The sequence below is a fragment of the Centroberyx affinis genome, unplaced genomic scaffold (genome assembly GCF_046629955.1).
Source record: "Centroberyx affinis isolate AG114_WGS23_722 - 3 ecotype Tasmania unplaced genomic scaffold, CSIRO-AGI_Caff_v1 ptg005710l_1, whole genome shotgun sequence".
In the NCBI taxonomy this organism is placed as follows: domain Eukaryota; kingdom Metazoa; phylum Chordata; class Actinopteri; order Beryciformes; family Berycidae; genus Centroberyx; species Centroberyx affinis.
This window is the reverse complement of record NW_027282884.1, coordinates 26,240-41,703: the sequence shown is the minus strand read 5'-3', so window position 1 is coordinate 41,703 and position 15,464 is coordinate 26,240. Positions and strand designations below refer to the sequence as shown.

The 15,464-nt window shown below is 39.7% G+C and overlaps 1 protein-coding gene across 1 annotated transcript in view; it reads right to left on the bottom strand.

The window, feature by feature from the left end:
* LOC139667695 (tight junction protein 2-like) overlaps positions 1–15,464 on the bottom strand; it is a 49,371-nt gene that overhangs the window by 23,415 nt on the left and 10,492 nt on the right. The window contains exons 7-10 of the mRNA XM_071547187.1: positions 8,557–8,662; positions 7,494–7,612; positions 2,597–2,660; positions 200–350 (exon numbers count right to left, since the gene is read on the bottom strand). Coding sequence (XP_071403288.1) covers positions 200–350; positions 2,597–2,660; positions 7,494–7,612; positions 8,557–8,662 — 440 coding nt within the window. The remainder of the gene's footprint in view (positions 1–199; positions 351–2,596; positions 2,661–7,493; positions 7,613–8,556; positions 8,663–15,464) is intronic.

The following is a 15,464-nucleotide window of genomic DNA, read 5'->3' as shown; positions in this document are numbered from 1 at the left end:
CCACCCTAAAAACCTTTTCAACTTTTCATTAACATTTCATGACTTTTCAAAACCTTTCTCCCTTTTCAAATTTTTCATAACTTCTTCAGGCCTCGGAAATATATGGCTTTTCCAGGTTTTCCAGGAGTGCGGGAACCCTGTCTATCAAAGGTTTCCGTTCCTGTATGAAATGGGAATGGTTGGCGCTCGGACCCACTACCTTTATGATCTGGTCTCCGATCCGCAGGCCTTCCTCCTCGGCAGGACTGCCTTCCTGAACACCAGCGATGAAGATACCAACATCGTTTCCTCCTGCCAGCCTCAGCCCTACACTGTCTCCTTTCTGAAAACTCACCATCACTGTGTTAGGCCTGCAGGTAAGGAAACACATGATTCCATAAACAATATATCTGGTTATGATTGTGTTTACTCAACTGAATTATTCCGTTCATTTAATTCACTTAAGTAACAGTCGGTGACATTTTCATAAAAATAAATGTCCATTTTGCTACACTTTATGGTCGATTGATACCATGCAATAGTGATTCAACCTATATCCAATTCATGAAAGCTTTTACATTTGCTGTTCTAAACACCAGGCCCATATTCATAAATCCCAGCACCCACTTCTGATCATTTGTATGTCCTGTAATTGATTCATAAAAGTATAGAATATATCAAATATAGTTCCAACTTATGATTATCTACCTAAAAAAAGTTTCTTACTTCACACCACCAAGTACCCAAATTACCAGAAATATTAGGATTTGCCACATCCTAGCATACCCTAAATATCTTTAAAAGCTATGTTTTGTCAATGTGTTTCAGTGCTGTCCTTGGAAACAGGTGGTAGTGGTTAATACATTTTGCATTGTGTAACACAATGTCTTATCTTAATATACAGAGTTCTGCTGGTGAGAATGGCTTTCTTTGCCTTTCTGACATATCTAGTTTGCAACCCATTGCCCTTGCGCATGGGTGTGTGAGTGTGTGTGGGGGATTAATATGCAAGACTTCATTTATATATTGATGTCACTGCCTTTCACCTGGGCCACTGCGGACCATAACACCATGGTTATATCACCTCAGGTGATTCATAAAGTTTTGCACTGCGTAATGCTGTTATGCTGAGTTTTATGGATATGGGCCAGGGTGTCTGGTAGGTGTTTCTTGGGAAAAACACTCTGGTGCACAGGAAGTGATATGTTTTATGTTTCCAGCTTGTTTGGAATAAATAGAAGAAGAACTGGCTAGTTAGCATGAGCAGTGATAGCCAACATAGCTGAACAGACAAAGAAAAGAGCGCCACCTACAGAAACTCAAACTCAAATCCAAGGAAAAAGACAGTAGTCACAGTACTGGATGATCTCTGGGAAGTGCAGTGCAGAAACACCACACTAATGAAAGCACCAAAGATGGAGACTAAATGAAGAAAAAAACAACAGGAACTCAAAGATTAAAATTTAAATAATAACTTGTAATATTCCCATGTTAGATGGGGAAACAATAAGGGTTTGAGCGATATATTGGTTTGCTGGCATATGGTCCGATATAGATTTTTATTAAAAATATCATGCATATAGTACTGTCCACCTTCAATATGATACATATGAGGCAGTTTGATTGATTACATATTTATTGTGGAATTGATCAATACTACAGCCCTTAACCTGAATTGATTTAATGAAATATTGGTAACACTTTACAATAAGGGTACATTAATTAAGGGACGGGTTAGTTAATGCTTAATAAGCATTAACTAACCCTTAATTAACAGTTAACTAATGTGTCTGGTAATCATTTATTAATGGTGTTCATGTTAACTAAGGTATTAATTTATACATTATTCAATAGTCATCTTTATAAACTATTAAATAATGTATAAATTAATACCTTAGTTAACATGAACACAAAATACACAAATTACACATTAGTTAACTGTTAATTAAGGGTTAGTTAATGCTTGTTACGCATTAACTAACCCTTAACTTAGTGACCCTTATTGTAAAGTGTTACTGAAATATTTTGATCAGATTCCACACAAGTATGTGTGATCTTCCTCTTCTTCCTCTTTTTATTATTATTCTCATCATCATCATCATCCTGGGTTGCAATGGAGAGTTTTAGTGTCCCATGATGGTCTAAATGCTGTTTCAGAGGCTTTTCCACCCTGACAAGAATAACTCTATAGGGAAACACTGAATACTTGTCTTCAATCCAAAGCTATCACCCTTCTATGCATATATCGGTTGAACCCTTACCCTCCCAATCACATTCAGTATAGTAATTACATCTTGTTGATAGCACTTGACTGGTCTCTAGTGGATTATCTATAGTGGTATTGTGTGAGAAGTCATCCGCAAGGTCAGGATTAGAGCCTGTAGTTGTGTAAGTGCAGGCTAGGTTCAACCTGCACACACACACACACACACACACACACACACTTGGATAAAGCATTACTGCATTACTGTCAGCAGTTTGACCATGTGGAGAAAGCAAAAGTAAACCTCCCCATGGACGAAGAGGAGAGAGATATGAATCATGAAAAAAAGAAAAAGGAGAAGAAAAAACAGATGTAATAGAAAAAAGGAAACGACAAGAAAAGAAGAGAACTCACCCATATATTTCTTCGTCTTCTGGACTCGGTCGGAGGAGAATCTTGGGCGTCGTCGTAACAGCAGCTGGAGGAAAGAAAATCAACATCAACACAGCAAGACCTTACAGCTACTTTGGAAGTCTAGTTTTACAAGCTACCAGTTACTCCACATTGGAAGACAATGCACTACAACAAAACTTCCCTCAAGAGATTGATAGTCAAAGCTACTAGTTGAAGATACTTAGAAAAAGTACTTCAAAACTGATCATATCTACATCTGCAATGTCATATAATACAAAAATCACATGATTGGGAAAAATACCACTGATAATAAAGAAAGAATGAAAGAATGTTGACTGTGTTTCTTTGGCTGCCTGCCAGAAACTCCAATCAGGGGTCAAATCAAATAAGACTGTATCTGGCTTCATCTCATCATGTTAACGTTCTATGGAATGGAATGTCCATCACTCCTACATTTAAAGTCAGTCTGGACCTAAACCTACACTGTGTGGCCTGTTCACAGAGAAAAGTGGAAGGAATTATAACTTTCAGTTGGATAGAAGCTTCAAACAAAGACATACAAGGGTTTTTGTAACATCTGACTGGTACAACCTTGACAATTAAAACTAAAAATTAAAATTAAACACATTTTTCCATCACTTAAAATCATTTTAGACCTTTTACTGACTAGTCCATAACACTGGTGACTTAGCTGTCAGAGCAGAATCTCTTACTTAATATTTTTTCTTTTGTAGCCAAAATAGTTGGTAGTTGCAGAAGTGAGCTACTCCCACAGAACTTAAATCGATTCAAGCTATGTCTCAAAATGACAACAAAAAAATTATAGCGTTAAATGTGATGGCTGCAAAGTTGACTCGTTAAGGTGGACGTTTTTTGGAGTGTATGAAAAGCCAATAATAAAATAAAATCTTGAAACAATAACGCAATTGCATTTTTGCTGTTTGTTGTTGTCATTTTTGGCTGAATAATGCAATAATTTGAAACCTTTTGTCATATTCAATTAGACTAAATGTTAGGATTTTCAGTAAACAACTTGACATTCATCTGTCGCATCAATGTCATTTTTTAATTCCATATCAAGTGCTTTGGTGAATAATAAGCTCTCTTCCTGTCTAGATTATGCCTCACACTGTTGCCATTGAGGATTTAAATAGTCTTCTCTAGCAATGTGCCCACACTCATTTGGCTGCTACTGTAAATGAGTAACCAGAGAGAGGTAGATTTAACATATCAAGTCACCAACTCTTCAAGGAAAGAAAATCTTTAATGAAACATTCCAATATTTCAACTTCAACACTGCAATTATGTCCATCTCTGGAAAAATGACACTTCAAACATTTTGAAAATCAAACAGTTACACTGACTGCTTAAAAAATGTTAAAATATGAATGAATCAACTTTCCAACATTTCAAGTAGCAAGTAGCATTACAATTATGTCCATCCCTGAGAAAATTTGAGTATAGCATCGTACAACTCTTCATCCATAGGTCGATGTCCAAGTCCTCTTAATACCCATAGGATACAGGACAAAAGAATGAGGATGTGGAGTATTCTCAAGGCTCCAGATCTGTTAGAGAAAGAAAATAATGTTGAACATTACCATTTATGACACAATACAATGATTAAATATGATAAACTTATAATTTCTAATTGAAATACTGAATAACAAGTTTGCTCAACTATGGAGCAGTATTAACCCAATTTCAGGAAAAGCCAACCACATCAAATGGCAGATTGGAGTTTTAGTTTTACAAACATTTCTGGGAGGCAGAAATAATCTGATTGAGTTAAACCTCAATGGGCGCCAAAGAATCACAGTTTTTCTGACTTAGTAATGTAAGACTGAAGCCTAATAAAAAAGGAAAGAGGTAAGAGAAGAGGAAGCTAATATTATGAAGTCTAGTGCTCTGCTACTAACTGGAAAAAAGCAATCTAGCCTAGCTGTCTAGGTAAACTAGTTAGCAAGCTGCTGACCTTCCAAGTTCAAACTAGCCATTCTAGCCTATACAGGGTTCCTACACATTTTCAGTAGATAGACATCTTGCCCCTGCTAACTAGGTCATATCACTGTATAGATGAAGATTGTTCTTCACAGCGACAAATATCACATGTGAGATGATTGGCAGGGTTCCTACACGGTTTCCATTTTAAAATTCCATATTCTTCCCTATGTTCTTGACTGGATTTGATTTTGGTGGGTATTTGATATAATGCATGCTGACAGCGGCTGGGTAATAAGAGCGTCCCTCTATCTGAACATTATTCTTCACATCAACAAAAACTGTGGACTCAAAGTGGCTCTACAACAACATAAAAGCTAGAATTATGTGTGTATCGGAACTGAACCACAACATTTTCCATACTTTTCCAGACATTTTTTCAAATTCCCAAACTATTCAAGACCTGGAAATGTTCAAATTAATTTTTAATACTTTTCCAGACCTGCGTAGGAACCCTGCCTATAGCTGTCAAGGTAAGCTAGTTAGCTAGCCTGCTGACCTTCCAAGTTCATGAATGCAATGGTCATGAATGAGTGAAAGAAGAAGTCACTGCTATTTCTATTTTTTTTGTTTATTTATAGTCTGACCAGGTGTCCTTCTTTGCTTTTCTATTTTGCAAGTTAGCTAATGTGTTCTTTGGCTCCACCAATTGAAGTTTAGAGCACACAGAACTTTTTTTTTTTTAAAAAGCACTGCACTGGCTGCCTATTCATTTTAGGATAGATTTAAACATTCTTCTCTTAATTTTGAAGTCTCTCCACGGCCTTGTACTCCCTTATTTATCTTATTTGCTTTTAAGGTATGAATCCAGCAGAGCCTTCAGATCCTCTGGCAGCAACTTACTGACGATCCCTAGACACAGGACGAAGACCTTTGGCTGGACATCAAGCAATGAGGTTCCTTCTGCCTCCAGAGCTGCTCTGCCTCCAATAAATGTACACTATAACTAAAACTCCAATCCGCCATGAGATGGATGGTAGCCTACATATGGAATCCTTTCCATCTATACTATAATGTGGTACGTGTGTTTAACTACAGAATTGACACTGACCGTGTACAGCCCATATCTGTCAGAGGCAAACTAGTGGCCCCCTAATTAATTAGCATATCTTAAATCTAGAAAATAAATGCTTTTATATCCCATGTGCTGTATAGGTTTGGGCACAAATAGTAGCTTGACTACAGTGTTTTCACAACTGTCTAGCTAGCTTTTTATTACATCTGAGATATCTCACAAGGCTTTTAGTTTTTGCTACTTTTGCTACTGCTAATTTCTCACTAATTAAAGCAGGAGTAATAGGAAATCCTGTATAATGTTCAGTCATCTATTTTGATTTAAACTTTGTTGCTTACCTTTCAGCATGCTTCAAAAAAAGAAAAAAACCCTTGCTGATAGCAAATGAATGGGTCATCAGTGGTGATCATTGTGCTGGATGTCTCCTTTGATTAGAGCCACCCATGGGGCAAATAGAAAACAATGAAAAAAACTTGTATAGAGACAACAAAAGTTAATGCTACTGTCCCTATAGCGCTAAGGCTCAGCTAAATTAATATTAACACACTAATACTAACACATTCATCTTTTTACAGCAGGGTTTAATGTATTGTATTGTGATACTTCATCACCTCTAATATATGATCGCACCTCTTCAGCTCAAGTACAGTAATGGTTTAAGTGAAGCAAATTAAGTCAGTGATACTGAGTTTAATCTGCAAATCACACATATGCACAAAAGGTTAGTGCAGTTGGTCACCATTAAAAAAAATAAAATCTGGTACTATAATTTCTTGTATGTATTATTGGTTCTGTTGTGATGTGTGTGGACATTCAAAGTGATTTCAGAGTGTTATTACATTAATGGTTGATGTTACTGCATTATTCAGACAAAAATACTACTATGTTATCATTTCAAGATTTTTGGCTTTTGATTTGATTATTTACTTTATTACATTACTGGCATTTGTTATTATGTTATAGTCCTCTGCAGCTCACTTTCCAATGTTTTCTCTGAGATGTATGTAATTAAATCACTCATCATTGATGATTGTGGACATACTGCAGGCCTTCCTGCTCAATTCCAAATTGGGACTCGCATCAGATTTTTTTGAGGAGTGTTCTAGGATGGTATCCATATCCGATACAAAAATGAACTGACAGCAATGTCAAAAAGACATGCGTGAGCAGAGTAACAATAACAATAGAGGTTACATCTATTTTAGTACCTACGCTTCTCGTCACATTTCGGTTTCGGTATGTGCCTTTGAGTTTTGACTGAATTGAGGCGTCCCCCCAAATACCAATCAAGTCAGCCATTTGGCTTTCTTTCATTGTGTCTTGTCGTCCTGCACGCCAACGCTGGCTCAGCCAAGCTGCTGTGGTGCCAGAATTTTGACAATTATCTCAGGTGAACGATGTAACATTTACTTATCATCATGGCAATACTGACAAATTCCAATTTGAGTGATAAATACATGCTCATGCCTCGGGATCCAATTGCGTACTACATATCCATGCGGACCAGATGGGAATTGAAAAAACGCGACTCCTATGCAGCTTTTTGCAGGTTGCACATGTGCAGGGACACTTTCAGCTGCAGTGTGAACGTAGCCTTAGTCCCTGTAAATAAATTTTGTGAGGTTGTAGGTATTGTAGCATTTGTACAATTGCTTCTCTTGTAGAATGGTTGGAATGCTGGGAGATCTTGAACATTTGACTGTACCTTTATGAATTTTGGCAACTTTTTCTTGTCTAATTCTAGACATATGACATTCTGTTGCTTCCTGAGGTTGGTGCCCCATGTGACTTATGTCAGTTATATCAGATGTTAGTGTGTGTATCCTACATATACTGTATATACAGTATAATACTGAGGTGAATGGTGTGGTGTCTGGTTACCTGGAGGCTCCTCTATGTGTGGTGCTTCTCGGCTCAGCTCGGCCGAGGCCTGGGGGTCTTCAGGTACTCTGAATGGGGAGGCCATGGCTGACATTTTGGCTACTCTGATAGGTTCTTCCCTGTTACACATAGACAGACAGGTAAGGAGGCTCAGTAGGGACATACAAGGTGTGACACCGACTGATCAAAGCCTATGTGTGCCAGATTAAGAGTACATACAGGGGGTGCACAAAATAACTGAAACACCTATATATGCATATCAGGTAAGCAGTTTGTATGGCTGCTTTATCATGTTGGAATATGAGAACATTATGAAGGAACAGTGTTTGCACCTAAGGGTGCTCCTGGCCCTGTAAAATGTCCTCATATTCCTTGGCGGTTAATCACCCATGCAGAGCAATCCTCAGACCTGATGGTTAGATGATTAGATAGTAGATGGCTGCCATACCAGTACAGATCCACCACCATGTTAACCAGTTGCTAACACCCATAGTGGGTTGAAGGCTTCCTTTGTCTTTCTTCACCTGTCTGGATGGAGGAAAAAGGCTGATCATCCGAAACCAGATTCGTTTTCCATTGCTCATGGCTCCAGGTTTTGCGCTGCTCACACCGGGTTATGCATCTTTGTGTGTTGGTCTTGGATAAAACTAGTTTCTGAGTAGCAGTCTGAATTATTGATTCTGTAGTTTTGTGGTTAGCAACTATCCTCTCAAATGTCTGTCTGCTCCTGTAGGTGAGCTTCTACTTGCCACCACTGATGCAGTTTGTCTATGTTGAGTATATGTTGCCATGATCTCCCATACTGTTCCCCTTGTCACATTAAATAATTTTGCAGTTTTTGTGATTGATGCTGCTCTAACCCAGGCACCCACTATTTGGTATCGGTGTAACTTTTAGTTGCTGTTGTTTTAGTAGCTGACTTTGTAATTGTGACTTAGCTACTTCAAAGTTTGAGCACCTTTTTGATGTGGTGTTTTCATTATTTTGTCAACCCCCTGTATGATTATTTGGGCAAAAGTCTCTTCATCCATCCAGGAATCCATTATCCATCCATCCATCCTACCTGGGGTTGTCCCTTTCATTAGAAGAGTGGGAGGACAGGTCTGACTGGCGGGACCTCCTCTCCTCTGGTGGAGAGTAGGAATGGTACGACTCCATCTCTGAGATGTCTGACAGGCAGGCAGGCGGACAGATAGACAGACAGACAGAGATCACAATTAGACAGATGTCCATCATTTCAACAGAATCCCCTTCTCCAGATTTTATGCCACCATCACCACCAGTAGCAGTAACTAGTATCTCAGGAAGCCCCGACACCAGCTAATCAACCTCTGGGACAGAGTGAGGACCAGTTATTAAACAGGTTTCTCTGAGTCTTGAGGACAAACCCTGGTGCCACAGTTCAAGTCTCAAGCTAAAAGTAGCCAGAAATAAGCCAATTCATTCAGATTTGGGCAAAAGCACCAAAATTGGAATACATGTACAGTTGGGTAGGTACCATTGCAACACTGGTACGGATCTTCTGTTTTTGGTGCTTTTACGCAAATCTGAACCATCCATGTACATTTTTCCTGGACTACAAACTGTACATCCATCAGTCTGATCAGTAATGATTCCAGTACATTTCCATTGTGATGAGACAACAGTAAGATGGAGTACTGTGCCATTTCAAAAGAGTATACCAATGTTTGGAAATGCCCAAGGAATGCTTTCTAGTATCCATGAAGCAACTCTTGAGGTTTGCAATGCCGGTATGAGGACAGCTATTGATTCCTGGGATTATCTGTGTTGCTTCATAACATAGAAACAAGGCCATCGTAACGGCGCTGTAAATCCTTACACACAGCTTAGATTGCTCCCCATAGAGATTGCCGGGGCTTCATTTGGCCTCTGTGTCTATTTCATTTGAAGTGAGCACCGATGGCCAAGTCCTTGATTTGGCGTGTGCTGTTTTTATCCCTTAGACTGTGGCACTCAGTACACTGCTCTGAAGAGACAGAGGGAAACAGATTGAAGATGGAAGAGAACGGAAGCCTGTAAATCAAACAAATTAACAAAAGAAAAAGTTTTTAGAAGCGTCTGAGGACCCAGGGGTGAAACGGCAAGTGAGGAAACCACATGACAAGAGAGCGACGATAAAGCTGTCCCACTACAAACACCACACCATGACAAACCCCCTTTACAACCAACAGCTCTGTGACTTTTGGCAGTGTTGCTGTGTTCCTTCATGCCTAATTAACCGGATCATTTTTCACCTTTAAATTTAAGGCTCTGGTTAGAAGTCGGACAGTGGGAGGGAATTGGTTAGCTGGGGGTCTGGCACAGCCGTGTTTCACCAGGGACAGTCCATTACTTCTCTATTAGTTTAATTAGGGTTAGAGAGACATTCTGCATGCAAGGCTGTAGCCAGAAGTGATGGGGTGTGAGAAGCGATAAGGGGTAAATAGAGAGAGAGATAGAGAGAGAGAGAGAGAGTGAGGGACGGAGAGAGACAATGTACGACAGAGGGAGAGAGTGACAGTGAGCGAGGGGTAGAGAAATGTGACGATGAGCTGTCAAACCAGATAAAGGTGGGTCAGTCCAGGCCAAATAGGCCAGAAACAGGCCACATGGTTCAGATTTGGGACAAAGCACCAAATTTGTTTAACATGTACAGGTTGATGCCCTGAAGAATTTTGGAATTGGAGCCATTGCGAAAGTGGTACCAATTGACCGATGGTACCGATTTCTATTTACGCCGATCGGTACCACTTTTGCAATGGCACCAATTCTGAAAACAATCAGAGCAAAAAATGTCGCTTTTCCACCACATGGTACCGGCTCAACTCGCCTCGACTCTACTCGCTTTTGGTAGTACCACTTGGTTTTCCACTGCAGATAGTACTCCCTCTGGATCCTTGCGTCGGCAACCAAACAGAGGAACGTCTGCACCTCCTCATTTGACCACGGCATGGTTTTGCAGGTTGCCATTTAATAGTAGTTAATTAAATTAAAATTAAGTTAAGTTAAATTAAGTAAAAAAATTGCGGCCACTACAGTAGCTTGGCTATTTAAATATGGCGGGTTTGTGCAGGATGTCCCATGTCGCGCAATGATGACGATTCTCTCTGACCAATCAGTAGTCTGCAGTGTTTTCACGTCACCTTTTGGTGTCGCCTCAGCTCGCTTGGAACCTCGACGGAGGTGCTACCAAAAAAAGTACCTGGTACCAGGTAATATGGTACCTGGTACTTGCCCAATGGAAAACCAAAAAAGGCGAGTAGAGTCGAGTCGAGTTGAGCAGGTACCATGCGGTGGAAAAGCGGCTAAACTGTACAGTAGTATACCAATTTTGCTGCTTTTACACAACTCTGAACAATTCATGTCCGTTTCACATGGACCGGGTAGTGTTTGCGATAAATAGAGCAAGCTGGAGCTGCTAGACAGTTATGATAGTTATGGGGAGTGGCGGTGGTGCGTCTGTAATTGTGTCTTTCCAGGTGAACTAACACTCTTCATCTCCTGCCAAGCCTGCAGACATTCAGACAACTCCTCACCCAACACACACACACACACACACACACACACACACACACACACACACTCACACAGTTGGCTGTGCATCTCCAGCTCCACTACTCTCAGCATACTCAGCATTTTGTGCCTGAAGGGAGACGGCTATGTTTACATGCACAGAGAATTCAGTGCTTAACCCAGCTACTCAACTAACATGGTTTGGGGTTTATGAGATGCCTGGCTTACTCCCATGTTAAACAGGTTACTGTGGCATGGAAACATCTTAATGCTTTCTCTTTTGGTTTTATGAGAAACCTGGTTAGGATGCCTGACTTCTGCCACATTCACATCATTGGAAGAAGCAGAAGACCAGGATTTACCTTAAAATCAACCATAAAAGAACTGCAGAAGATACTGCTCAGTTTTCTTTCTTTTCTCATTTTTTTTGGAAAAACATTACGCTAACCTTACAGCCATACTACATACGTCTTAATGCCTGGGTTTCCATTGTAAGTCTATATATTTCAAAAATTACAACTATGCTTCATGTTTGTAACTCTTGGGTCTCCATTGCAAATCTATGTTGGTGTATTCTTAGGAGGTTTAGTCAGATCTTACAGGTTTTGGTCTGATACTAGGTAGGCATTGCAGCTACTGGTTCTCTAGGTTGATGACCAAAATTGTACTACTGTAGGATACTGAGAAAATGTGTTTGTATCTGTGCCACTCTGTATAGAAGTGTGTTTTCATGTCCTATCAGAGCTCTGCTTTTTTTTTTTTTTTTACAGAACAGTGTGCTGTCCTGTCTGTGTCTGTCTGTCTTTAATCAGAGCTGGCCAAGTTGACGGGTTGCCAGACAAGGCTGGCAGGACAACAAAGTTACAAAAAAAGAGCAGTTCCAAAATCCGCTAACAGTGGGCTGGATCAAACTCCCTGTGTAGGCCTCTGAGAGTGTAGGAAGGAACAGTTCTGGAAATAGGAAACAGGCTATTTTGCAGTAGCGTCACAAATTTCCTATCAAACATGACTGACTCCATCAAGGTCCTTTGGGCAATTGGCCGTGCGCAAATAAGGACTAACAACTGGGCAAGAAAAAGAGAGACACATGAAAAAGATTGTTGTGGCGTGGCTGTAGGTCAATTCAGTAATGTTATAAGTAAAAGTGAACAGTCTGATAAGGCAGATTTGTTTCCAAATGTAGGTTACTGTGACACAGTAAACTGTCTTGTCTTTAGCCCTAGTCTCTACTCCAAAACATGAAGAGTTGTAGCTTGAGAAGAGTCAGCTCAGTTAACCTGAACAAACTGTTAGCTGCTAACTAGCCAGCAGACTGCTACTAGCCACTACTTACACTAGCTTCTAATAGATACATTAGCTAGTGCGATAATCAGATGTGTTAACAAGACAGTGATGGTTAGCTGACCAGATACTAAGGTTAGCTAGCTAACAAGCTGATATTATCTAAACACAAAATCAATCAGATGGATCAGTGATGAAATGATCAGGTTCCCAGTCACAGCCATTGTTGCCCAATTGGACCTCCAATATGGCCGCCAGAGGGCGAGTTACTCGTGAATGGCGGTTATGTTTTCGCCCCATTCCGTCTGTTTGTCTATTAGCAGGATATCTCAAAAGGTTATGAATGGATTTGCACAAAACTTTGTGGAAAGGTTGGTCATGGGGCAAGGAAGAACTGATTACCTTTTCACATTGACTGACCAAAGGGAGGGGTGTGGCAGTGGGCGTGGCTTCTCATAAAAAGGCATACCGTATTTCCTCTTCCTTTATTTACCTCAACTGCAGAGGGTACCAGGCCTTTATTGGAAGCAGGCTTATATTCGAGACAGGCCTTTATTTATAATTCCCTCTGTTTGATAAGTATATTTGCTCATATTTTAGTATGAAGCCTCCTTGTTTTCTGATCTGCTTCTGTTCGGGTACGTTAGGTAGCCGTTTTTTTGTTACTGCAATGCATTACCGATAATTACGGTAATTGACGACGGCATGCTCCAGAGACTTCCGCCGGCCGAGCCGTCTTGTGGCATGCTGCCATCTTGTGGCACTTGGACGTTACTACAAACTACAGTTACATTATATTACAGGCACCAGGTATCCACCGTTGTTTTTTCCTTTGTTTTTTTCCCCGGCCTGTATTTGGGGCTGGACTTTATTTGTTCATGTCGACCACGGCCCCGGCCATTATCGGAGACCCGGCTGTTAATTGACTACCGGCCACTATTAGAGGAAATACAGTATAACTAATCCGAACAGATTCACATAACACCATCAAACTTTTCGGCCTATCAGCAGACATCAGAAGAGGCAAACCCTCCATTATTGGCCCAATCAAACAACATGGGGGCATTGGAGAGCTCATTTCCAGTTCAGACATAACCGCCCTGCCAATTATTCCAAAACGTGGTCCAGTGGTAGAAGGGCAGCCTTAATTTGAACAGGTATATCTCATGTCCCATTTCAGGAACAGCCATGAAAATGTGTGCATCTTCTGATGTGAAACAAGTTAACTTTTGGTGAAAATCCGACATGTGGAACTGGCGTGTGTTGACAATTGAATAGCGCTGGTGGAGGAATGCACTCTACAGAGTACCATCTAGTTTTAGAAATATATATTATATTTCTATATATATATATATATATATATGTAGAGAAAGAGAAATATAAGAACACAAACACACACAACAAACACACACACATATGGCCTTGGTGTAGCGATAGTGTAGCAGCATCGAGAGAGAGAGTGCCGGGGCTGTATTACTGTCGAGTCATGGCTGGGGATTAATCCAGCATGACAATCTAATCTAGAGGGCTGTGGAATAACTAGGGGGGGTGGAGGTGGGGGGGGTGACTTGGCTGTGGAGATTTAGAGATTTACTTTGAAAGTATCTCATCCAAACAACACCGAGTTCTTTGGCACGGAAAAGAGTTAAGCGCTAAGTGGGTCAGCCGCTGACCGCCAACTCGTCCCCGTTCAAATGTGACGTTTCCCCTCCCAGCTCCAGGTTTCAGCTCGCGGCGAGGTGCGGTTTACTTCCTGCAAATCGCCCAATCAGAGCAGCGGTAGGTAGGTGACGAGAGATATGGTATGAGACATTTGTGTGAAATGGAAATGTTGCATGGAAAAAAAGGATGTGTTGGGAAGCTCAGATATACCACCTGAGCAGACAACGACAAGTTCATACACTGTTAGGACAAATCATTAATATGTTATTACACTGATAATTCAACAAGCGTCTTACCCACTGTATGAGCCATGGTTTGTCATGCAACATTCTGTATTCACAAAAATAAGTTATTACCCTTTGTCTGCAACATCATAAAATGATAAAATTATCTGACAACATTACAAAGTAAATCACCTTAATCTGACACCAAGAAGGCAATATTTTGGTGCACTGCAATATATAATGTCAACTTCTTCCATTGGCATTATTCAACTTATATACTTAATGATCACACAATTCAAAGTACATAGTGATTAAAATACTTTTATTTATTTAGGAAAAAGAATCATGTATTAAAAAGGTGAAAGATTTAAGAGCAGTAAAAACAGAAGTGCAAAGTGTGAAAGCGTTCCAACTTTTAGTCACGTGTCACGGCCATTTTACAGCTTATAAAAGGCAACCGATTGTTACACTTGTGTCTTGGGCGGTCCTTCATCTAAAAGTATGACATATTATCTGGAAGAGAAAACACAGAGAAGGATTGCCCTTTTTGAGCGATTACAGGAATTGCTTCTTGTTGTCAAGAAGATCAGTTCAAATCAGTTCAGTTTCTATTTGCACAAGAGTTCTGGAGGTTCCAAAATTTCAGATTACAGCAGCCATTATATGAGCAGAAATATGTGTCACTAGAAACTGAAATTGAATTCATTTGAATTTGAATTGCTCAACTTGAATTTTTAATTGCTTTAAAAAACTGAATTTGAATCACATAATTTGAATTTGTATTGTTTAACTTAAATAATTGCCATGAAAAACTGAAACGCATTATGAATACTATTACATTCAGTTTCAAGTTTATTGGAATTCAGTTTCAAACTAATAAATTCAATTTCAAATGATGCTATTCAGATTCAGTTTTTCAATGCAATTATTCAAGTTAAACAATACAAATTCAAATTATGTGATTCAAATTCAGTTTTTTAATGCAATTATTCAAGTTGAGCAATTCAAATTCAAATATAAATAATTCAATTTCAGTTTCTAGTGAAACATATTTCTGCCCATACCATTGCACAGTAAGATAATTAATTAATTACTGACTTGGTGACCTCACTCTCTCTCTCTCTACAGGATGCTATACAGTAGCTAAGCAGCTGCAAGCAGAAACTTGAGACTGCCCAGTTTCGGGTTTTATTTTTAACCCCTTAAATACCAGATATTTTTAACCTTTGTATGGGTGTGTGTAAATATTATTTGTAGCTGTACAGTCTCTAGGGGAACAGTTGAAATAATG